A 22,257-nucleotide genomic window follows, 5' to 3' on the forward strand; every position below is an offset into this window, starting at 1 on the left:
GGGGCGGGCTCGGGTGCGGGCGCGGCGGGGGCTGCGGCTTCAGGTAAAGCACCAGTTTTCGGGGCCACCGATGGGGGTTCTGGGGGGCATTAGGGGACTTACAGGGTAGGGGTACTGCGCCTCCTGCCTTTCTGCGGGCTCAGTGCCCTGCGACGCGGCGGGCTTCGTGTCTTCTGGCTGGGACCCCCTCCCACACTGGGAGCCCCAGGTGGGCAGCGAGCAGAGCTGGGGACTCTGGATTCGTGAGATCGCCCTTCACCCGCCCTTAGGAGCCAAGTGGTCGGCTTGTTCGCCCCCTAGCGCCCCAACCGACTCCGGGACTTTCCCAGAGTCGCTCCTGAGAGCTTGGGGACCTGGTTCCAGCCCCTCATTCTGGACCTGGGTGTGGGGGGTGATACGGAAACGGTGTTGAGGGGAGGGACGGACGGCCCCCGGGCCAGCAGACAATGGGTAGCGGATGGAACCGCCCGGCGGCGTTTCCTGCAGGAAACTGCTCTGTCTCTACGAGGCCCTCCTGGGGTGGGTGGGTGGGTGTGTGTGTGTGTGTGTGTTGGGGGTGGCAGGTACTTGAGTATCTCCCCCTCCCACCATCATCAGCCTCCATCCCCACGTCAGGGGTCTGAGAATCCCGCCCCAACTGTAGGGGGTGCTACCATTCGGGGCCTCAAGCCGGGAAGAACCCCCTATCCCCAGGACTGGGATCCACACTACCCGCCGAGTCCCCCACCCTTCAGGTTTCCTGATGACAACTCCGAGTCCCGAAATAGATCCTGGGGCGGGAGTGGGGGCGTATGGCGTCGGCTCTGACGGCCTAATGAGGGGGTCTCAGGCAGAGGATCCGATCTAGTTGACATCTCCCGCAGGGAGCGGAGAAGAGGGGAGGGCAGCCGCGCCCCATTCTGGTGAGGCTGCAGACCCTGGAGCCGCCGCGGTGTGGGCCTGCTTCTTCCCCCATTAGGGAAACACGCAGGGATAGGCAGGGATGCAGGCAGGGAGGGATGAACCCCCTCCAGCTCTCTGCCCCTGCCCTGGAGGGGAGGGCTGCTTCTAGAAGGCCATCAAGTGGGTGGCCAATGCAGAAACACTGGCAAAACCGCCTGGGTTAAAATCCTGCCGCTGCCTATGTGTGACCTCGGACGGGCCACTTAATCTCTCTGTGTCTCAGTTTCTCCATCTGTGCAGTGGGGTAAAGGATAATGATAAGAAAACTTCCCTCAGAGGGTTTAGCTAGGATTTTTTCTTTTTTTTAAGTCAATAGCCATAAATTGCTTATAGTAGAGGGGGACCCATAGTAAATGGCAAGAGTATTGTTGTTGTTGTTATTATTACTCAGCCCAGCGCCTGGGTCTGGCTGCTCTAGCTGATTAGGGTCTTAGGGATGGCCCACAGCTGTTTTTTTTTTTTTTTTTAAGTTCCCAGGGCCTCAAATTTGGGTGTGACCAGGTCACCAGAGGAGGGGGCTGAGCCCACTGAGTCACACTGCCGGCTGTGGGACCCAGACCCCCTACGTGTCACTGCTCACTATATCCCAGGGCCCAGACCTCTAAGTCGGCCCAGGTTTTTTTCCAGGACACAACTCTTCCCTAGCAGTTTCCTGAAAACAAGTTGTGTGGCTGCCCTCCTGGCCTGCCCCTCTCAGCCAGTGTGAGGGGGCAGGAAACAGCTGCTGCAGGACTGGAAGGGGCCCTGTCTGCCTTGGGGTGGGGTGAGGGAGGTTTTAAGGGCATAAGTCCCCCAAGCAGTGGAGCAGGGGGTATTCAATGGCTGGTGAGTGTTAGCCACAGAGGTGGTCATCAGGAGTGCAGGAGGCTGGAGGGGGGTGATGACAAAGGTTGTCAGGTGGTTGGCACATTGAGCACGGGGTCAGGGAGAGGACAGATGGATCTGACAGGCACCTGATGGTGAGGCTGGGCGGGCAAGGGGTCCCTGGAAGATGGGCAGAGCCCAATCTGAGGGCATTTCCCACAAGACAGCTGCCCTATTTGCTCTGTGCCTTGGTTTCGCCATCTGGAAAATGTGAATGATAATATCTACATTGCAGGATTGTATGGGGGTTGCATTTAATCAGGCGGAGCATACAGTAGGCACTCAAGACAAGCTGCTTTCCCCTCCTTGAAGGTTTTTCATGTGGGCTCTTCAAAGCCCCATCTTTCCTACCCTGTGCTTTCTGATTGTCCTTGTTAATTATTACATGAGATGTGGCCCAGTCTCCCAGTGTTTCTTAGAGCCTCCGTCATGTTTCCTGAAGAGTCCTCCCAGCCCCATGTATAGCCCCAGGTCTGACAACCTGGGTACTTATGGTTCCATTGCAGACTCTTTTTTTTTTTTTTTTTTTAAAGATTTATTTGTTTATTTGAGAGAGCGAGAATGAGAGAGAGAGAGAGTACATGAGAGGGGGGAGGGTCAGAGGGAGAAGCAGGCCCCTCGCCGAGCAGGGGCTCCCATGCGGGACTCGATCCCGGGACTCCAGGATCATGACCTGAGCCGAAGGCAGTCGCTTAACCGACTGAGCCACCCAGGCGCCCCATCCATTACAGACTCTTACAAGCCAGGAGCAGAACACCGCGGCACTCCACTAGAGACATCCTAGGGAGGTCGGTATCCATTGATTTGCATCCTTGATACATCTGGCCCACAACTCTCCATCATTCCCATAAGGCTCTCACAAGTGACTTGGTAAAAACTCAGATGCACAATTATATTTTGTTTGCATTTCTCTAAGGAGAGAAGAATTCAAATAATCCTGTGTTTGTTCTTTTTTTAATATGCAGAATCTGACCAGATGAATTTCTCATGAGCCCATGAAGGGCTTCCAACTCTCGCCTTCTTCTTCTGAAGGTTCACACCTCATCCCTTTGAGCATTAATTTCTAATTTTGCCCTGGGACTGACACAACTCGGCAGGTCTGGAATGACCCTTCTCTGCCCCCACACCCAGCTACTCATGTTCTCTGATCACTCTCCTCTCTTCTCCTCTTCATGCCCTTCCTGCCCCCTCCTCCCCAGCAGGCTGAGGCCTGGACCTGGGGATGCCCACATTCATTCATTCCGAAGTTTCAAGGCCTCTTGAAGGAGCAGGGAGAACAGGACCTATGTGTGTGGGAGGGTGGATGGGAGTCTGTTTACTTAGAGTCCAGGCTGACTCCAGAGGAATGGGGCCAGCCCCATCCTCACCCCCTCTGGGGACATTTTCCAGGGTGTGTCTTGCAGCTACTTCAGAAAACATGGCCAAGTTTGCCCTGAATCAGAACCTGCCCGGTGAGTGTGCAAAGTGGGGGTACATGTGTGTGCATGGATTGATACTTGGTGCCCACGTATAGGCGCAGCCCCGTGGTTCCCTCCTTTGCATGTGGCTAGAGAGCCATTTCTAAAGGTCCATTGCATAATGTCACAGCCCTGCTTCAACCCTGCTTATGGTGCCCTATCACACGTGTAATAGAATCCCAACTCCTCACGGCGGCCCAGGGAGGCCCCCCTCGATCTGGACCCAGGCCACCTCTTCTACTCCTGTCCTTTCACTGTTTCGGGCACCCTCACCTCCACCTCACTGTTAACTCCTGCCCACCCTGCTCACTATATCCCAGGGCCTTTGCTCTGTTTTCCTTCAGGAACCTTCTGTCCCCAACTGCTTCCTCCTCGTCATGTCAGTGCTCGACTTTTAAGTCCCTTCCACAGGAAACCTGCCCTGACAACTAGAGCCAAAGTCACACACCTTCTCCAGTTATTCTGTATTTCATCTTATTATTATTAGCCCTAAGCATCCTTTGGAATGATCATGTTTATTTATCTCCTATAAGAGGACAGGGGTTTGTCTGTCTTGTTCACCGATGTGTCCCCAGCGCCTAGAAAAGCGCTTGGCACATAGTAAGTGGGTGGGATTGCTTGACTGTTTGGTGCAGATAGGCATTTGGTCCTTGGGCATGCATGTGCGCAGTGGCATGTGTACAGGGTTTGGTGCAGGTGGAGCCCTGCAGGACTGTCGTGCGGCGGTGGGAGACGAGCTCTATCTGTCCAGTTTCTCCCGGGTCGTCCCCCTCCCCCAGCCTGACGCCCATAACACCCCGTCATGCCTGCAGACCTGGGCGGTCCTTGCCTGGGCTCCGGCCCCACCGCGGGCGCCCGCAGCCCGAGCTCGCCCTACTCAGTGGAGACGCCGTATGGCTTCCACCTGGACCTGGACTTCCTCAAGTACGTGGAGGAGCTGGAGCGGGGCCCCGCCCCCCGCCGCGCCCCGGGCCCCCCGCCCCCGCGTCGCCCCCGTGCACCCCGGGCGGGCCTCGCTGGCGCGCGAAGCCCAGGCGCCTGGACCTCCAGCGAATCCTTGGCCAGTGACGACGGGGGAGCATCGGGCGCACTCTCCCCGGGCGCACCCTCGGGGCTCCTGCTGCCGCCGCTGTCGCCACGCGTGCCCATCCGTAACTCGCGCGTCGAGCACACGCTCCTGGAAACCAGCCGACGGCTGGAGCTGGCGCAGGCGCACGCGCACGAGCGCGCGCCCAGCCCCGCCCGCGCCGTCCCGCGCAGCCCGCGGGGATCTGGCCGCAGCAGCCCCGCCCCCAGCCCCGCCTCCAACCCCGCCCCCGCCTCTCCCGGGCCCGCGCAATTGCAGCTGGTGCGCGAGCAGATGGCCGCGGCTCTGCGGCGCCTGCGCGAGCTCGAGGACCAGGCGCGCGCGCTGCCCGAACTGCAGGAGCAGGTGCGCGCGCTGCGTGCGGAGAAGGCACGGCTGTTGGCTGGACGCGGGCAGCCGGAGCCCGACGGGGAGGTCGAGGCGCGCCCCGACAAGCTAGCCCAGCTGCGGCGCCTCACCGAGCGCCTCGCCACCTCCGAGCGCGGCGTTCGCTCCAGGGCCAGTGTCTGGGCCGATGGCCCCGACGGGCCGGCTTCTAGGCGCAGTGAGGGCGCGCTCGAGGGCCCCGACGGAACCGGGACCCCCGACGGAACCGGGACCCCCGACGGGGCGCCGCAGACGCGGGAGGCTGGCGTCCAGGCGGTGCCCGAGACCCAAGACGCTAGGGCCCAGGCGGTGCCGGAGACCCGGGAGGCCGGCGTAGACGCTGCCCCCGAGACCCTCGAGTCGGACGCGTGGGTGACCGAGGCGCTGCTGGGGTTGCCCGAGGCCGCCGAGCGCGAGCTGGAGCTGCTCCGCGCCAGCCTGGAGCACCAGCGCGGGGTGAGCGAGCTCCTGCGCTGCCGGCTGCGCCAGCTGGAGGAGGCCCGCGAGGCTGCCGAGGAGGAGGCAGCTGCGGCGGCCCAGCCCCAGCCGCGCGAGGCTGCCACTCAGACCCCGTGGGGTTGTGCTGCGAAGGCCACACAGACCGAGGCCCTCGCCGAGGCCCCTAGCCTGAGTCAGGAGAACCCGTCGGGACCCACGGATGGGGACAGAGCCGTGGCCCCTGCGGGTGAGTCTCAACCCCTGCCTAAGCCCTGGCTTGGTGGCTTCTGGACTCGAACTCAGTACCCTCATCTGACCCGCCAGGCATCCTCAAATCCATCATGAAGAGGAGAGATGGTACACCTGGAGCCCAGCCCAGTCCAGGACCCAAAAGCCTGCAGTTTGTTGGGGTCCTCAACGGAGAGTGAGCACTTTACCCCTCCCCATGGCAGCATCTGCAGGGACATAGACTGGGGTTTGAATCCTGGCTCTGCCCCTGACTCGCAGTGTGGTCTTGGAAAGCCTGTTTCTTCTTCTGTAAAGTGGGGACAGCCACTCCCACCTCGCAGGACGCAAGAATGAGCCCACAGGCTCAGCGGCCGCCTCCCACCCTGCCCCCAGGTACGAGAGCTCATCCAGCGAGGACGATAGCGACAGTGACAGCGACAGCGGCAGCGAGGACGGTACTGCCGAGCCTCCAAGGAGCAGCTTGTCCGGGTATGACAGAGGCAGGGATGTCGGGGACGACAGTGGCAAGGATGCCCTGGACCCCGAGCCGGAGCCGGAGCCCGAGCCCGAGCCCGAGCCCGAGCCCGAGCCCGAGCCCGAGCCCGAGCCCGAGCCCGAGCCCGAGCCCGAGCCCCAGCCGGAGCCGGAGGCAGAACCTCAGCCTGGTGCGCAGGGGAGGTGAGCGGCGTTATGGACACGGAGTGGGAACGGGGGCTTTCTTTCCTGTCCTCCGCGCACCCCCTCCCCCTCAGACCCCTCCTGAGCCTCTCTCGGCCACCTTGATAGGTGCGAGCTGAGCCCGCGTTTGAAGGAGGCGTGCGCAGCGCTGCAGCGGCAGCTGAGCCGGCCCCGCGGAATCGCCCGCGACGGCGTGAGTGCCAGCGAGAGCCCTTCACACATGGAGTCGCGGGCCCCATCGGGGACCTCCCCTGACGCCTTCTAGGGGAACCCATCGGATTTCGTAGAGTTGGGGGGCGGTCCCAAGTTCCACCCCTTGGCGCCAAGACATCCCCTGATCTCAGGCTCTCCAAAGGGATCTCCGCCCAGGGATAGCAATGAAGTTTTCCCTGTTTCCCCCAAAAGGGTGCGCCCCAAGCCCCAGGCCCACCCCCACACTCCCCAAAGGCAAGCGCTCACCGCCTTCCTCCACTCTGGGTTCTCCCACAGGCTCTTTCCCAGAGGGGAGGACCCCCGCTGGCTTGAGCCTGGGACCCGCACTGGCTGTACTCCCTCCTCCAAAAGGGTGCGGCCCACGGACCCCCTGAGACAAGCAGCGACCATCCTCCCCCGCCTCGATTCCTAGCCCCGCCCCCACACCCTCCCTGCCACCACAGTCCGGACCATCTCTGACGTCTTTCCACCGGTCCCGGCAGGGCGCGGCGCGCCTAGTGGCCCAGGAGTGGTTTCGAGTGTCCAGCCAGCGGCGCTCTCAAGCCGAGCCCGTGGCTGGGGTCCTGGGAGCGGTGGCGCGCCTGGGACCCGAGCTCCTGGCGCACGTGGTGAACCTGGCAGATGGCAACGGCAACACAGCCCTGCACTACACCGTGTCCCACGGGAACCTGACCATCTCGAGCTTGCTGCTGGATACCGGTCAGCACCTTCCTCCAGAGTTAGAGGATGCTGGTGTCCTGGGCAGATTGCCAAGGGCCTTTAGACCTCTCCACTCTGAGCTCTACCCTGACACCTGCCTCTCACTTTGCAGGGTGCCAGAATACCCCGGTTTCAAAGTTAGGTAGAGCTAAATTTAGAGGACTTACTTAGTGTCACCAGCCTTAGCTTCCTCGTCTGGGAAATGGGGATGCACCACCACCCTCCCTGGGCAGCTGTAAGAACAGGTGTAGAATAGCACCAGGCACGCAGGAGGAGGCCAGTCGGTGGTCACCATGCATTGTCCCTGAATCTCCAGTCCTGATGCTCACCTCAGTCCTGGGCCCCAATACCCAGCCACCTGCCTCTCCCACGGGTCAGGGCTCTGACCACCCTCCCAGGCTGGCCCACTGTGCCCTGTCCTCCACCCCCACATCCTGCATTGACTCCATTTTACACGTTTCTATCCCCTGCCACTTGCTTGCTCATTTCCTGCCCCAACTTTCCCCCTCTGGAGCTGAGATACACACATCCAGGTGTTCCTGAGCCCACAGACATGTATTAAAAACCTACTAGATACTAGTATGGTGCTGGGGTGGGAGTGGGGGTGGGGGTGGGCCACCCACATACAGCTACTTTCCCCATGGGACTCACAGCAGAGGGGACAGTGGGCAGTAGACAAACTGCCCACCAAGAGCCCTCCTGGGTGTCATCCTTCAGGTCCAGTATCTGCTGGGGCCTGCCCTTGGAGGCTTCTCAGTCTTACTGCAGGCCAAGGCAGGTCCCCCTGTTCTCTCCCTGACCCCACTGCCCCCAAACACACAGGTCTGTCCCATCCCTGAAGATCTTGGTGACCTGCTGGACCAGGAGCTCAAGCTTGGGAGGAGGGGACAATGCATGATTCAAGGCATCTCCTGCCTTAAAGGGGACTGGGGACTGGGGCAGACAGGCATGGCTGTCAGTCACAAGAAGCCCAAGCCTTCACGGATACCTTTTATTCCTTGCATTCAACCCCCCACCCCACCCCCCAGGCTCCAACTCCCCAGACCTTGCCCTGGGCTTTCTGGTTCTCACATCGATCATTCCCTCTGCCCGTCTGCTTGCTACCATGTCCCTCCCCCTACCCAGGGCCCTGACTCCTTAATATACTCCCCACATAAGGGCTGTTTCCTTTCACCTCCCTGGCACGCAGGGGCTGGGTGCGGCTGTGTATCCTTGCCCCTCATCTCCGCCTCCAGAACTTTTCCCCTTCCTCCCTCAGCCCTACCTTGGAGCCTCTTATTGATCAGACCCCTATTCCCTCCACCGCCTCTTCTGGCTTCTCCCTCCAAACTGAGATCACTCTTCCCTCCTGGGGCCAGCTCTCCTTCTTTGCACGTGAACTCTCACCAGTTTCAGTATCCTTATGGAGCATCACTCTTACCTCCAGGCTTCTCAGTTCCTTGACCCCCCTCCTCCTGTCACCTTGGCCTCTGCCCTACATCAGCCTTACACTTTTTTTTTTTTAAGATTTTATTTATTTGACAGAAAGAGACACAGCGAGAGAGGGAACACAAGCAGGGGGAGTGGGTAAGGGAGAAGCAGGCTTCCTGCAGAGCAGGGAGCCTGATGTGGGGCTCGGTCAAGACCCGAGCCAAAGGCAGACGCCCAACAACTGAGCCACCCAGGTGCCCCCAGCCTTACACTTGTAAAGTCATCCCAAGATCTTGATGTCACTGTAACCATGCCCCCTCCACAGTCTCGTCTCTTCTCTCACCTCCCAACATTTTGGCTCTCCGGTCGCCTGGCCCTAACAACCCTTGACCCTCACAGGACCATTGTCTGTTGCTCCCCCTGCCTCCATTTTACTGCCCGCCCCCCGGTCCCCTTGCTTCCTTGTTCACCCTCCGTCATTAACTACTCATTTATGTCCCCTTTCAAACTCCTCCCCACAGCGCTCCTTCACTTCACCCTACTTGCATGGCAGGCCCCAGCATGGGCCACAGTGATGGTTGAATGAATGAGCAAGCTCTCATGAGGGTATGGCTGTGAGCCTGTGCCTTGTGGGGAGAGGGGGAGTGGAGATGGACAATTATCAAGTAAAAATGTGAAACAATTACAAACAGGGATAAGGGCCACAACAAAACATAACTCAGGGAGGAAATCAACTGAGGTGATCCTTTGGCTTAGAAAGGCCTCAGGGAGGAGGGGAAAGGAGAGGGTAGGGGCAGATGGGTGGGTTTCCTGGCCAGGCTGCAGAGACCCGACTCTGGTTATTCCTGTGTGCCTCTCCCCACCCAGCACACTCCGCCAGTGTCACAGAAGCTTGTGGAAGCAGTGAACACCTAAGGGCATGCCACACAACTAGGAAACCTGCCCTCTTCCTTTAGATACTACTTAACCCTTTTTCTCCCCAGTCCATTGTCTGAGTCCCTCTCTATAGGGCATCCACTCCATGACCCTGATCCAAGCGCCCCTCCCCAACCTTTTGTAGCCTCATGGAACTTTCCAAACAGTGGGGGACAACAGCATCGGTCACTTTGGTAACTGAGCCCAGAGTAGGTGCTGTTGAGGGAGAGGCAACAGCCAGTAACCACAGGGCTCCTTTCCTTGAGCCGCTGTAACAAAGTAGCACAACGTGGGTGGCTTAAGAAAATGGAAATTCATTTTCTTGTAGTTCAGGAGGCCCAAAGTCCAAAATCCAGGTTGGCAGGCCTGGTTCCTTCTTAGGAGTTCAGAGCAAAGCAATCTGCTCCATGCCTTTCTCCTAGCTTCTGGTGGTTGCCTGCAATCTTTAGCATCCTGTAGCTGATGGCAGCTTCTCTTCTCTGCCTTTGTCTTCACATGGTCTTCTGCCCGTCTGTGTCTCTTCTAAGGACACCAGCCACACTGGATAGGGCCTACCATAATGACCTCACCTTGATTACATTTGCAAAGACCCTATTTCCAGTTAAGGTCACATTCATGGGTACAGGATAGGTAGGACTTTGTATCTTTTTGGGGGGGGGCACAACTCAATTTGTAACACAGGCTTGGAGGAGAAAGGGTTCCAAAGGAAGGGACATAAGTTAGGTAACAGCCTCAGAAGCCATGGTGGACAATGGCCTGTATTCCAGGAGCAATGGGGAGATGTGGGAGGGTTTTAAATAGGTGGCTGGGCCAAGTTTCTCTTTATCTGCTGCATGGAAACGAGTGGATTTGGGCACCAGAGTGGACCAGTTGACAGCTTTCTTTGTTTTGGGGGAGGGGGCAGGGACAGAGGCAGAGGGAGAATCTTAAGCAAGTTCCATTCCCAGCACAGAGCCTAACATAGGGCTCGATCTCACGACCTGAGCCAAAAATCAGAGTTGGATGCTTAACTGAGCCACCCAGGTGCCCCAAGTTGCCCTAGTTCTCTGGGGGGTGGGGGGCCAATAATGGTGGCTTCGTGGGTGATAGCCACAAAAATAGGAACTTCGGTTTATTGAGGATGTACTACGTGGCAGGTTTTGTTCTAGGTACTGGGGGATACAAAAGAAAACCAAGTCTCTGAACCAGCTTGCAATAAGCAGATTTGAGCAGAACCCTGAAGGGGAGGGAGCCACGTGGCTCTTGGCTGGGAGCACCTTGGAGGCAGAGGAAACAGTGAATTCATGATCCAGTTACCACCCCCATTACATTGATGGCAAACCTGAGTCGTGGGGGAAGTAAACCAGGCTGGGCTGAGGGTGTCAGCTTCTTGGTTGACTGACCACCACCACCACTCTCCCAGGGGTCTGCGAGGTTGACCATCAGAATCGGGCTGGCTACTCAGCCCTCATGCTGGCTGCACTTACCTCTGTGGGGCGAGAAGAGGACATGGCTGTGGTTCAGAGACTCTTCCATATGGGCAACGTTAACGCCAAGGCCAGCCAGGTGCGTGGACATTTCTTCCCTGGGTCCCGGTCTGCTAGAGTCACTTCTACTTTGGGTTTGTCTCTGACCTCTCTTTCTCCAGAGCCCTCCCCAGCCCTGTCCCCTTCTTCCTCCCCAGACAGGACAGACGGCCCTCATGCTGGCCATCAGCCACGGCCGCCAGGACATGGTGGCGGCCCTGCTGGCATGTGGGGCAGATGTAAATGCCCAGGATGCGGATGGGGCCACGGCGCTGATGTGTGCCAGTGAGTACGGGCGCCTGGACACGGTCCGGCTGCTGCTGGCCCAACCAGGCTGCGACCCAGCCCTCCTGGACAACGTGAGCCACCATGGGGTTGACGTCGGGACGGCAGGGTACCCATGCCTTGGTCTAGGGACCTGACTGTCCCCACTGTCCCTCAGGAGGGCACCAGTGCCCTGGCCATTGCCCTGGAAGCTGAGCAGGACGAGGTGGCCGCTCTGCTGCATGCCCATCTGAGCTCGGGCCAGCCTGACCCCCCGGTGAGTGCAGCCCCTGGCCCGGAGAAACCAAGCCTCCCAGCTGCACGTTGGGCTCAAAGAGGATACCAAGTGTGCCCCGGGAAAGAGGCCTCCCTTTCTTTTCCCCTGGGGAATCAGCCAGGATTGGGAACCTGGGTTTGAAACTCTTGCATGTGGCTGGGATCTGATGTTCACCCTGCAAAATAACCGTGAGACACATCTCCATGTTACATGAGCCCGAGGTCTCCAGAGGGGAAGTGCCCTAAGACCAGACTAGAGCTGTTAGACCTAGCTCAGACCTTCCCTGTCAGTGGACTCCCGCTACTGCCTCCAAGAGGCTTCCACCAAAGAATAAGGGATCCTCTAGAGTTAGGGAGGGGAAGTGGGGTGCAGGTTCCCTGCAAGCCAGAGTTTGGCCAGCAGCAGGGAGGAAGGAGGGAGGGCCAAGCCAGGAGTAGAATACTCAAGTTTACCTCCAAGGGAAAAAGGCTTATTCTCTTTTATAAAACAAATGCCAGGCTGTTCTCAGTACTACTTAATTAAACTCAACCAATCAGCCTGCGATCCTGCACTCTTCTGTAGAGATGTGGGGAAGGAGAGCTGGAGTTGCCTCTTCAGGGTCAGATGGAGGCAGAGGTAGATTCAAAACCAGGCAGCCTAGCTCCACTGTAAAAGGTGGAGTCCCTGCTTAAGTGGGACTTAAGGGTAGATCACAGGGTAGAGAAACAAAACCTCCATCAGGTCAAGTATCCCTGAGTGAAGGGACTGAAAGAAACCCTAGCTTCCTGCCCACAGGCGACTGACAGGACCCGTCCCCCACCTCTCCCCCCAGTCAGCCCTTCAGCCCCTCACGGCTGTGCCTGGTGAAGGGAGAATGCAGTGACCACAGGGAAGACCCCCAGCCTCAGTGAGCAGCCTGGCACCCTGGACCTGGATTGGGAGAGTCTGTTCTGTCCTCCACCCCAGCCTCTGGGACACAGCAGGGGCCAGGGTTTGCTATCCAGATGCTAGCCCTGGGCCAAGAGAAAGGCTTGGATGGCTCAGTGTTCAGGAGAGGCTCATCCTGGACCAGCAGAGTGAGAAAGGGGCTGAAAAGTGACAAGGGCCCTGAGTCCACCCAATTCCATAATAAAGCATTACTAACTCAACTTGTGTCTTGTTTTGGGGACACATACACATAGCTCCCCCTCCCCCCAAGTCACTGGAGGACAAAGGGTGGGAGGGGCTCCCTCTGGAAGATTTTATAAGCCTAGTGACAGCGAGACGAAATCCCGAGTTTACATACAACATAAACACTTTATTAACAATCGCAGATCATCCCTGTGAGCCAAGTGGTCGACCCAGACATCCAGGACCCTGTAAACAGACCCAAACATGAGATTCTGAAGGGACACCCAGCAACTGGCAAACTCCCACCCCCAACTCGCAAATCTCCGTAGACTCTGTCTACATTTCCCACTCCAAGAGCTTCTCACCCATGGATATGGCAAAGCCTCCCTACCTCCACCAAGGGTCTAATGGGCCTGCTGATTCCCACCCCTGTCCCGCACTCACCAGCCACAAGTTCAGCGCAACCTCCGAGCTTCTCGCTCTGACTCCAACAGGGTGAGCACATCCCCCTCGCGCACGGGGCCTTTCACGTTGCGAATGATGGAGCGGCTCGTGTCGTCCATGAACTCCACGCGCACCTACGGGACCCATCGGAAGGACGCAAACGAGTTAGGGCCAGCCGCGGATAGGCACCGTAGGCTGGGCAACAGGTTTCGATTCAGAGGACGTGTTGGGACCGGTCCAGAGATACTTAGAAAGGGGACTCCGTCTGGGAGGCAGAGCCGAGCCAGGAAAGAAGCTCGAGAGAGCCAAGTCGTGGAGAACAAAGTTCTCGAGCGGCAAAAGCAGTCACCAGGAGGGAGAGCTGCAGCTCTGGTCCTGTTCGGGAGGAGTGCACACTCGGCAGGGCATGGAGCCACAAAGAGGTCGTAGGACGGGCTAAGCCACGAGAAAGGAACGTCGGAGCCTGGGGAGTGAGGTCGACGGAGCTCAGACTCGGTGGGCTGGGCCCTAGTGAGGTCTCGGGGCACTCCGGGAGCCCTGGGATATAGGGACTCCGGTTCTCAGGGTCCAGCTGGCCAGGCAGTCAACAGGGCTCAGATCCCGGGGCGTCCCGTCCCCCCCCCCCCCCGCCGCCCCCCCAGCGCTCACCTGCGTGCACTGTCCTTGCGAGCCGGTCCTGCCCAAAACCTTGGTGACCTGGCGGAGAGAAGCTGGGATCAGACCTGGGGAGCCCGACCCCCCCATACACGCCATCTCTCTTCATCCCAGCCCCCAAATCAGGACCCCCACCTCACCCTGGCCAACTTGATAGGCTGCACACGGCTCGTGTCCATGATGGCGGCGCGGCGGCGGTCGGGCGGAGAGGGGTCACGTGCTCCGAGAAGACCTTTTATACTACATTCTAGCCCCGCCCACTCCCGCTCTCGCGAGACCATGAACGTTCTTCCCAGCAGCCCTCGCGGTAGAGTCACCAGCGTCCTTCAGTGCAAACGGAGGATGGCGTCCGCTACCCGCTTCATCCAGCGGCTGCGGAACTGGGCATCTGGGGTGCGCGGGGCTGAAAGGGCCGTACGAGGCGGGGAGGGGGGGCTGTGGGCACCGTGCGCCTTGGATCCGCTGCCGCTAATCCCCTTCCTCCTGCACCCTTGGGCCTGAGGCTTTTAGTGCCGAGATGCCCCTAGGCCGGAACCCGTGTCTCAGCCCGGGCCCCCAACTCGTGACTCCTTCAGCCAACACATCCACCTCCACCGCAGCCCTGGACCCATTCTGGTCTACTCCAGGACTTTCCTAACCCTGTATCTTGGGGCCCCGGCCCTGGCTTTCCTCTTCACCTCCAGGGCCCATATCCCTGTACCATCCCTGTACCATCGCCGACCTTCCCTTCTCCACCCTTGGGATGCCCCTGTTCCTTCGCCCTCTCCTCTCCTGGAGTGCCCTGCGGGTTGACCTCCTTCCTCTCCTCCCACAGCACGATTTGCAGGCGAAGTTGCAGCTGCGCTACCAGGAGATCTCCAAGCGGTGAGCCAGCCCCGCTCGCTGCCCACACTACGTCCTTGTTCTGTTACTGTTACATCAAGAACAAAATTCGTATTCCGTTAGGCCCCCTTTGCGCTAGGCCGGAATCTTGCCTCCGGTCCCTGGCAGGATGTGGAAGCAGAGGTTTGCTTTTAACTTTCCTGTACTCTGAGCTGGCTGCTCGTGGAACAGTCAGGTTAGACATGAATTCAGCGCGGGGATCGTGTAGCTGTTCAGTCCTCAGTGTGGTCCTGCCAGTTGATGTTATCATACCCCAAGCTACAAATGTAAAAAATGTGAGGTTCAGCGAGACAATCATTTGCTTATAGTCACTCAGAAGCTAGAAGGTGACAGCTGGGATTTGAACCCAGAAGTGTCTTGATTCCAAACTCATTTATGTCCAAAGATTACTTAATATTTCCAAGCCCCTGCTGTGTCCTCAGGGATGCCAGCACAACAAGAAAAGTTATTATCCTCATTCCTTTCATGGAGCTCAAGTTCTAGGAAGAGTGAAACATAGTAGGGAAATAAACGCAACAGGTAAAAAGTATTCTGGAATTCTCTGAAGACAAAATGGAGTAAGCTGGAGGGTGGCTTCCTCAGGTCAGGTGGTCAGGAATGGTCTTTTTTCTGGGATTGACGTTTGAATCACCTGAATAATAAGGAGCCAGAGGATAATTATTGAAAGAATATTCTGGACGGAGGGAACAGTACACGCCAAGGCTGTCGAGGCCCGACAGAGCCAGAAGTAGGAAGGAGGCTAGTGTGGCTGGAACACATGAAGCAAAGGAGGGATAGCCCTATATTGGAAGTCAGAGGAGTAGGCAAAGGTAAGGCAGCCATTGAGGATTAGCATGAAAGGAAGACAACTAGCATTTGAATGACCAAATTTATATGAATGCCTACCTGTTGTAACTAATTCCAAATATCAGAAGTTTGAAGTTACTTTCTATCTAGGGTAGTTGGTGGGCCCCTTGAGGAAACCCGTTTATAAAATTTCTAACCTCCTTAGGGTAGTGGCGCCCCCTAGTGCGATTCATGTGTGTCTGTTGGGCACCTGATTCTTAATTCTTCTGCCAGGTTGCAGAAAGCTGTGGCCACACCCACAGGGGGGTCATCTGCCCTCCAGGGGTTAAGCAAATTCTAATTGCCCCATGGAATATTGCCCTTTTTTTTTTAAGATTTTATTTTTAAGTAATCTCTGCACCAAACGTGGGGCTTGAACTCACAATCCGGAGATCAAGAGTCGCATGCTCCACAGAGCCAGCCAGGGGCCCCAGGATATTGCTTTTATTTATTTATTTTATTCTTTAAAGACTTTATTTATTTATTTGACAGAGAGAGACACAGCGAGAGAGGTACACAAGGAGGGGGGAGTGGAGAGGGAGAAGCAGGCTTCCCTCTGAGCAGGGAGCCTGATGCGGGGCTTGATCCCAGAACCCTGGGATCATGACCTGAGCTGAAGACAGACGCTTAATGACTGAGCCACCCAGGGGCCCCTGTTTATTTGCTTTAAAGATTTTATTTATTTACCTATTTAGAGAGCGAGAGTGTGCGTGCGTGCGCACATGTGAGCTGGGGGCAGGGCAGAGGGAGGAGAAAGAGCATCTCAAGCAGACGCACACTGAGTGCAGAGCCTGACGTAGGGACCCTGAGATCATGACCTGACCCAAAACCAAGTGTGGGACACTTAACCGACTGAGCCACCCAGGTGCCCCAGGATATTGGTTTTAATATTAAATTTTTATATTTTCACATTTCTCATTTTTTTATACAATGGCTATCACTTGTTTTAAGAAAAACTTAAGTCCTGGCAAAACAGTTACCAAATTATTTTAAAACATGGTTGAATGAAAACCTGATGATTTTATGATTTCTCTATTTTTTCGGCCTTTCCTCTCTGCTGTGTTTTCCAGGGAGGCTTCATTGTTTTGAAGTTAGTGTTTCCATTTTAGGCTTCTGGCTTCTTTGTAAATTCACCCTAGGTTTTAGCCTAACCCAGGACAGAGCTCTATTCACTTGTCCATCCCCCCCCCCAGCCCAGCTCCGGCTATAGTGTTGGCGGCCAGGCAGGAAATGCAGGGACCTCAGAGGACAAGGTGCTCTTTGAGTAATAAGCCTTGATCCCAGTAAGATTCTTCAGAGAGTTCCTGAGATAACCAGAAACCCAGGAATTCTGGAGCCTGGCCTTTGAAAACAAAGACCCTCAGAATAAGCTAAGTCTGGGGCTATTGCCCAAGCATTTATACAGTGTGGCTACTGGATATGAGGTGGGCAGAGCCTCAGACCCTGGCCTCTTCATTTCCTGAGCTCCTGCAGGTGGAAGTGGGGCCAGATGCAAGCTTTGGGCCTCGGTGGGGTGGGAACAGGGCTGGGTGTCCAGGCTGGGCTGCCCCCTTCCCTGAGAAGCCTTAGAAAAGGTCCTGCATACATTTGGGGCATATCTAGGCCTTGCCTTCCAGCACCTTCACATTCAAAGCAGAGACTGCTACCTGCTTCAGGGCCTTGGATCTTTCCTACCCGTACATCCATGACAGTGTGCTGAGGGATTCCCCTGGCCTGCAGCCCAGTGACTGAGGTGGCCCAGGCTAGCCTAGCCAGAGTGACTTTCTCTTAGGGGCGCCTGGGGGGCTCATTCAGTTAAGCATCTGACTGGGTTTCCACTCAGGTCATGATCTTGGGGTTGGAGATCAAGCCCCATGTCAGGGTCTGTGCACAGGGTGGAGTCGGCTTGAGAATCTTTCCCCATCCCTCTGCCCTCTCCTCCCCTCCCCTCCCCTCCCCTCTGGTATGTGCGAGCACGCTCGTGCTCTCTCAAATAAATAAAATCTTTTTTAAAAAAGTGGCTTTCTGTTAGCCTCAAAGGTGGTGTTCTTTTCCCTCAGAACTCAGCCTCCTCCCAAGCTCCCTGTGGGCCCCAGCCACAAGCTCTCCAGCAACTACTACTGCACTCGTGATGGCCGCCGGGAAACCTTGCCACCCTCAATCGTCATGTCCTCACAGAAGGTATTGGCGTCAGGCAAGCCTGCAGAGAGGTGAGGACATCACAGCCTGAAACGAGCCCTTTCTCTTGCTTGTGCTTTTCAAGGTCTCACTTAACTGAGCCATCAACTGTGTCAGGAACTGTGCTTCGGAGGCTTTTCAGGGGAGAGCTCTTTGAATCCCCACCCAGCCCAGGGTAGGGGTTGGGGCCTCAGCCAGGGGAGCGTTTCCTACAAAGCAAATGAAGCTCCAGGCTCCCATCAAGGGCTCTGGGAGAAGACCAGGCGTTGTTTTTGTAGGTTTTTTTTTTTTTTTAATTGAGATGTAATTGACACATAACATTACGTGAGTTTCAAGTGTACAGTGTAAAGATTTGATGTTTGTGTACATTGTGAAATGATCACCACAGTAAGTCTTCTTACCAGTCACCACACACAGATTTACACATTTTTTTCTTGTGATGAGAACCTTTAAGATCTACTCTCTTAGCAGCTTTCAAATATGCAAGAGTATTGTTCATGCTGTACAGTACATCCCTGGGACTTATTTATTTTATAATTGGAAGTTTGTACCTTTTGGCCCCCTTCACTCATTTCACCCACCCCGTACCTGTCTCCTGCCTCTGGTGACCATCACCAGTTTTGTTTTTAGATTCCACACATAAGTGAGATCCTACAGTATTTGTCTCATTTATTTCACTTGGCATAGTACTCTCAGGGTCCATACATGTTGTTGCAAATGGAGGATTTCCTTCTTTATTTTATGGCTGAAAAGTATTCCATTCTGTGTGTATACCTGTGTGTATTACGTATGTGTATATATACACACACCGCCCACATTTTTTTTGTACTCTTAAAGAATTGTATTTTTTTTTAAGTAGGCTCCACACCCAACTGGGGCTTTTTTTTTTTTTTTAAGATTTTTATTTTTTATTTCTTCATGAGAGAGAGAGGCATAGGGAGAAGCAGACTCCCCGTGGAGCAGGAAGCCCGATGAAGGACTTGATCACAAGACCCTGGGATCATGACCTGAACTGAAGGCAGACACTTAACCGACTGAGCCACCCAGGCGCCCCCCAACATGGGGCTTGAACTCACAACCCTGAAATCAAGAGTCAGATGCTCCACTGACTGAACCAGCCAGGCGCCCCAAAGAAAGAATTGTATAAATCTCAGGCCCCTTAAAATCGGTTTGGTCCCTGGCCTCAGGTGCCTTCTCTTAAATAAACGGGGATGATAACAGTATCTACTTTAGGGAGTTTATCTCAGTCCACTTGGCTGCTATGACAGTATCATAGACTGCAGTGGCTTATAAACAACAAACATATTTCCCACAGTTCTGGAGGCTGGGAAGTCCACAATCAAGGTGCTGGCAGATTCCATGTCTGGCGAGGGCACTCTTGGTTCACAGATGGCATTTTCTTGCTATGTCCTCACATGGTGGAAGGGTTAAGGGGTGTCTAGGATCTCTTATAAGGGCACTAATCCCATTCATGAGGGCTCTTCCCTCAGGACCTAATCACCTCCCGAGTGCTCTGCCTCCAAATACCATCATGTTGGGGGTTGCAGTTTCAACATAGGAGTCTGGGAGAGACAAAACATTCAGTCTATAGCAGAATTGTTATGAAGGTTAATCTTCATAATTAACATCTGTAAGGTTTTAGAATGGAGTCACTGTCATGCCTGCCAGTTACTTATCTCTCCACAAGTTGGGCAGTGATGGCCCCTGTTGGAGAAGAGGAAATTGAGGCACAGAGAGGCCATGTGACCTAACCCGGTCTCACAGCTAGTGGGGAGCAGAAGCAGGATTTCAAACCAGTTTGCTCAGACCCCAGTGGTGTCTGGGCTCTACAGCCAGTTCATCGTGTGGTCTGCAGCCAATGTTTCGGCTTTCTTGAGCCTCAGTTTCTTCATCTGTAAAACGGGGATGGTGGGCTTGCAGTGTGACAAGCTCTGTAAGGTGACGAGGCCAGGTAGGGCCTGCTGTATAGTTTGAACTCGGTGAATGGTCCTTGTTACCTTCTAATTCGCCAGAGTCCAGCACCAGACTGGCACACTACCCAATTCCCCCCAGACCGCCTCACCTGCCCCTGGGATGCCTGCATTTCCTAGGGAGGCTGCTTCTGCCTCTTCCACCTCCTTCAGACTCCTGGGAGGGTGGGAGGCCCTGGAACCCCTGCTCCTGGGAGCATCCTCCACAATGAGAGCCTGCCCGCCCACCTCCTCTCCCTTTGGACTTACCATGTGTGCAAGCCTCTCCAGCCCTAGGCACCAGGGGCTTGGGTGTCTCAGGAGGCACCTGCCTTGGATTTGTTGTCACGGTGTCTCTCCTTGGGGCTCACTCTGGGCCAAACAGTGTATTCTTCTTCTTCTTTTTTTTTTTTTAAGATTTATTTATTTGAGAGAGAGAGAGAGAGAGTGCTTGCATGTGCATACACACACAAGCAGGGGGAGGGGCAGAGGGAGAGAGAGAGAGGGGAAGCAGACTTCCGCTCAGTGGGGAGCCTGATGCAGGGCTCAGTCTCAGGACCCTGAGATCATGACCTGAACTGAAACCAAGAGTCTGACACCTAACCGATTGAACCACCCAGGCGCCCCAAAAGGTGTATTTTTCAATTGCACTTGACTCTCAGCCTCATTAGACTATGGCCTGGTCTTAGTGCTGTGCTGGGGCACATGCAGCGCCTGCCACGTGGCAAGTGCTCAGCACCCAAGGGAGGAGAGAGCAGTGGGCACACGTCGCCTGATTGCTTGGCTCTTTTGCCAGTGTCCTGTTTCGGGGCAGCAGGAATGGGGTGCTCGTCCACCCTGGGGCCACAAGTGGGAAGGGGTGCTAGAGGAGGAGCCCAGCTATTTATGGCTGGCTTTGAGCTCAGGAGCCAGGGCAGGCTGACTGGGGGTTCACATGGGGGCTTGGGCAGGAAGGGGGCTGGCCAGCTCCCAGCAAGGGTTGCCTGACCCTTTGGGGGACCCCGGTGAAGGAGTTTGGGCACTCTGAAACACTCTCATTCTGGCCTACAGACCCAGAGTCTCGGCAGGTGTGGTCTTGCTGGGCACAGGTGTGGGCTCCCTCAGATCCCTCGCTGCTCATTGGAGACCTGGCCCTAAGCAGTCTCTTTTCCCTTCCAGCTCGGCTGCAGCTGCCACAGGGAAGAAGGCTGTGTCCCCAGCTCCTCCCATGAAGAGGTGGGAACTGTCCAAGGACCAGCCTTACCTGTGACTCTGCCCCCGCCCCACCTGGAGCACCTGGCTGGGCCCTCAGGGCCACCTGACTGCTTCCCCTCCTTGTATTCCTTCCGGGGAGAACACGACCTAATTTATGACAAATACACCTAGCTCTCCAGTATCACTTCCGTTCTGACTTTTGAAGCCCCGTACGACTTATCTGGATTTCCTGGTGAAGTCTCTTCACTCTGCCAGCACTCCAGGGGCAGGGGAGGGAGGAGGGGTTCGTGAGCTTCAGGGTGACACGCTGTCACTGGGCAATGAGTCTGATGCCATGGGGTCCAGGGGCTCTGGCATTGTCACCATCCCTTCCCTGGGGGCCTGGCTAACCTAGAGAGCAGTACGCTGGGTTCCAGGGCCTGTGGGTGTTTGGGGGGGGCACTGATGGTGAAGGACTGCGGGGCTGAACACAAGCTGCTCCCTTAGGTTTCTCAGGAGCTCCTGTTGCCATTGCTCATGAGGACACCAGCCAGCACCCCTCCACCGCCGCCCCCATCTGACTGTGAGCACCCTACAGCTTGGTGGGGGTGACCGAGGACAGCGGGGCAACTCCCAGGGAAGGCTCACCTAGGACAGGTGAGGGAAGGCCTCCCTGAGCCAGAAACCTTTCTTTTCTTTTTTTTTTTTTTTTAAGATTTTATTTATTTATTTGAGAGAGAGAGCGCACATGAGAGGGGGGAGGGTCAGAGGGAGAAGCAGACTCCCTGCCAAGCAGGGAACCCGATATGGGACTCGATCCCGGGACTCCAGGTTCATGACCTGAGCCCAAGGCAGTCGCTTAACCAACTGAGCCACCCAGGCGCCCGAGCCAGAAACCTTTCTATGTGGGCCTGGGGAGCGAGGTGGGGTCAGCCTAGGAAAGGAAGGGGCTGGACCTTGTGGAGGAATGAGCAGTTGAGTGAAAGCAACCCAAGTCTGGCCGCAGGAGGAATGGGGAGCCATGTAGGGACCTCAAGTGGGGGTGTGTCATGGCTGCCCTCTGGAAGAACCCCACAGTCCTTCAGTAGGCAGAGGAGATGTGTGAAGATCAGGGTGCTGAGACTGCCCTGCTTTCTGGAAGCGCAGAGCAAGGCAGGAAAGGGTCCCAGTCCCAGGCAGGATGTATCCTGGAGCCCCAGAGTGGGCCATATAAATGCTAGAAGCTCATCTGGGAGAAAACCCTGGGCTGCAGCCCCTAGGGCAGGCTTTCTGGAGGAGATGGGACTCTAATAGGAGCAAAGGTTGAGTCAGATTCAGAAAGGAGATTGGGAGGGAGAGGAAGTCTGAGGGCACAAGGAAGGCAGCCCCGAGGGCTTCCACAGACTGCAGGTAAGATATGCCATTGAAGGTTTCTGAATAGTTCTTATGACACAGACTTGAAATTTCACAAGGGAGTGGGGGTGGGAAGGAGGTCTGACACTGAGCTCTGTGTGCTCGGTACTGTTTTGAACATTTTCGGGATCTCAAATCCTTTGTGGAGCAATCCTGTGAGGTCATGGCTGGTGCCACACCCCTTCGGCAGAAAAACAAGAACGGAAGGACAAGAACCAGCTCAGGCTCACTGAAATTGAACCCGGCAGCTGATGAGTCTGCCTAACTACTACAAATCCATGACTTCAGCTTTTATCCCTGCACCCCTGAGACCTCTGAGCCTCAAAGATGGGACGCGCCCCACCCCTGC

The 22,257-nt window shown here is 56.1% G+C and overlaps 3 protein-coding genes across 11 annotated transcripts; 2 read left to right on the forward strand and 1 right to left on the reverse strand.

Annotated features, from left to right (window-relative positions):
• Positions 1 to 12,452, forward strand: KANK3 (KN motif and ankyrin repeat domains 3). 9 transcript variants are annotated; one of them, XM_027585475.2, is made up of 13 exons: positions 1 to 43; positions 2,538 to 2,676; positions 2,772 to 2,903; positions 3,196 to 3,257; positions 4,076 to 5,401; positions 5,479 to 5,578; positions 5,776 to 6,060; positions 6,169 to 6,253; positions 6,756 to 6,972; positions 10,700 to 10,842; positions 10,961 to 11,161; positions 11,245 to 11,343; positions 12,159 to 12,452. In XM_027585475.2, exons 4-13 carry the CDS (start codon positions 3,224 to 3,226, stop codon positions 12,231 to 12,233), a joined length of 2,565 nt encoding a protein of 854 aa, XP_027441276.2. In that variant the 5' UTR covers positions 1 to 43; positions 2,538 to 2,676; positions 2,772 to 2,903; positions 3,196 to 3,223; the 3' UTR covers positions 12,234 to 12,452. The 9 variants fall into 9 exon arrangements, with proteins under 9 accessions (XP_027441276.2, XP_027441277.2, XP_027441281.2 ...); XM_027585476.2 differs by having other exon boundaries at positions 2,772 to 2,838; XM_027585480.2 differs by having other exon boundaries at positions 2,772 to 3,257; positions 3,608 to 5,401.
• Positions 12,453 to 12,593: 141 nt separating this feature from the next.
• On the reverse strand, positions 12,594 to 13,781 carry RPS28 (ribosomal protein S28). The gene is made up of 4 exons (XM_027585482.1): positions 13,671 to 13,781; positions 13,525 to 13,572; positions 12,877 to 13,010; positions 12,594 to 12,678 (listed from the first exon to the last, which is right to left on the reverse strand). Exons 1-3 carry the CDS (start codon positions 13,707 to 13,709, stop codon positions 12,888 to 12,890), a joined length of 210 nt encoding a protein of 69 aa, XP_027441283.1. The 5' UTR covers positions 13,710 to 13,781; the 3' UTR covers positions 12,594 to 12,678; positions 12,877 to 12,887.
• Positions 13,782 to 13,815: 34 nt separating this feature from the next.
• Positions 13,816 to 20,718, forward strand: NDUFA7 (NADH:ubiquinone oxidoreductase subunit A7). The gene is made up of 4 exons (XM_027585481.2): positions 13,816 to 13,923; positions 14,345 to 14,394; positions 17,277 to 17,426; positions 20,502 to 20,718. The coding sequence occupies exons 1-4, from the start codon at positions 13,873 to 13,875 to the stop codon at positions 20,590 to 20,592; spliced, it is 342 nt and encodes a 113-aa protein (XP_027441282.1). The 5' UTR covers positions 13,816 to 13,872; the 3' UTR covers positions 20,593 to 20,718.
• The last annotated feature ends 1,539 nt before the right edge of the window (positions 20,719 to 22,257 follow it).

This window comes from Zalophus californianus, chromosome 1 (assembly GCF_009762305.2).
Source record: "Zalophus californianus isolate mZalCal1 chromosome 1, mZalCal1.pri.v2, whole genome shotgun sequence".
Lineage (NCBI taxonomy): Eukaryota > Metazoa > Chordata > Mammalia > Carnivora > Otariidae > Zalophus > Zalophus californianus.

Bases quoted from the DNA above. Each gene is read 5' to 3' on its own strand.
- KANK3 (XM_027585472.2), top strand. From the start codon at position 3,029: ATGCCCACATTCATTCATTCCGAAGTTTCAAGGCCTCTTGAAGGAGCA. The intron at 10,843-10,960 runs GTGCGTGGACAT...CTTCCTCCCCAG, and splicing joins TTAACGCCAAGGCCAGCCAG to ACAGGACAGACGGCCCTCAT. The intron at 11,162-11,244 runs GTGAGCCACCAT...ACTGTCCCTCAG, and splicing joins ACCCAGCCCTCCTGGACAAC to GAGGGCACCAGTGCCCTGGC.
- RPS28 (XM_027585482.1), bottom strand. From the start codon at position 13,709: ATGGACACGAGCCGTGTGCAGCCTATCAAGTTGGCCAGG. The intron at 13,573-13,670 runs GTGAGGTGGGGG...TCTCTCCGCCAG, and splicing joins AGCCTATCAAGTTGGCCAGG to GTCACCAAGGTTTTGGGCAG. The intron at 13,011-13,524 runs GTGAGCGCTGGG...TGGGTCCCGTAG, and splicing joins CGCAAGGACAGTGCACGCAG to GTGCGCGTGGAGTTCATGGA.
- NDUFA7 (XM_027585481.2), top strand. From the start codon at position 13,873: ATGGCGTCCGCTACCCGCTTCATCCAGCGGCTGCGGAACTGGGCATCT. The intron at 13,924-14,344 runs GTGCGCGGGGCT...CTCCTCCCACAG, and splicing joins TGCGGAACTGGGCATCTGGG to CACGATTTGCAGGCGAAGTT. The intron at 14,395-17,276 runs GTGAGCCAGCCC...CTTTTCCCTCAG, and splicing joins TACCAGGAGATCTCCAAGCG to AACTCAGCCTCCTCCCAAGC.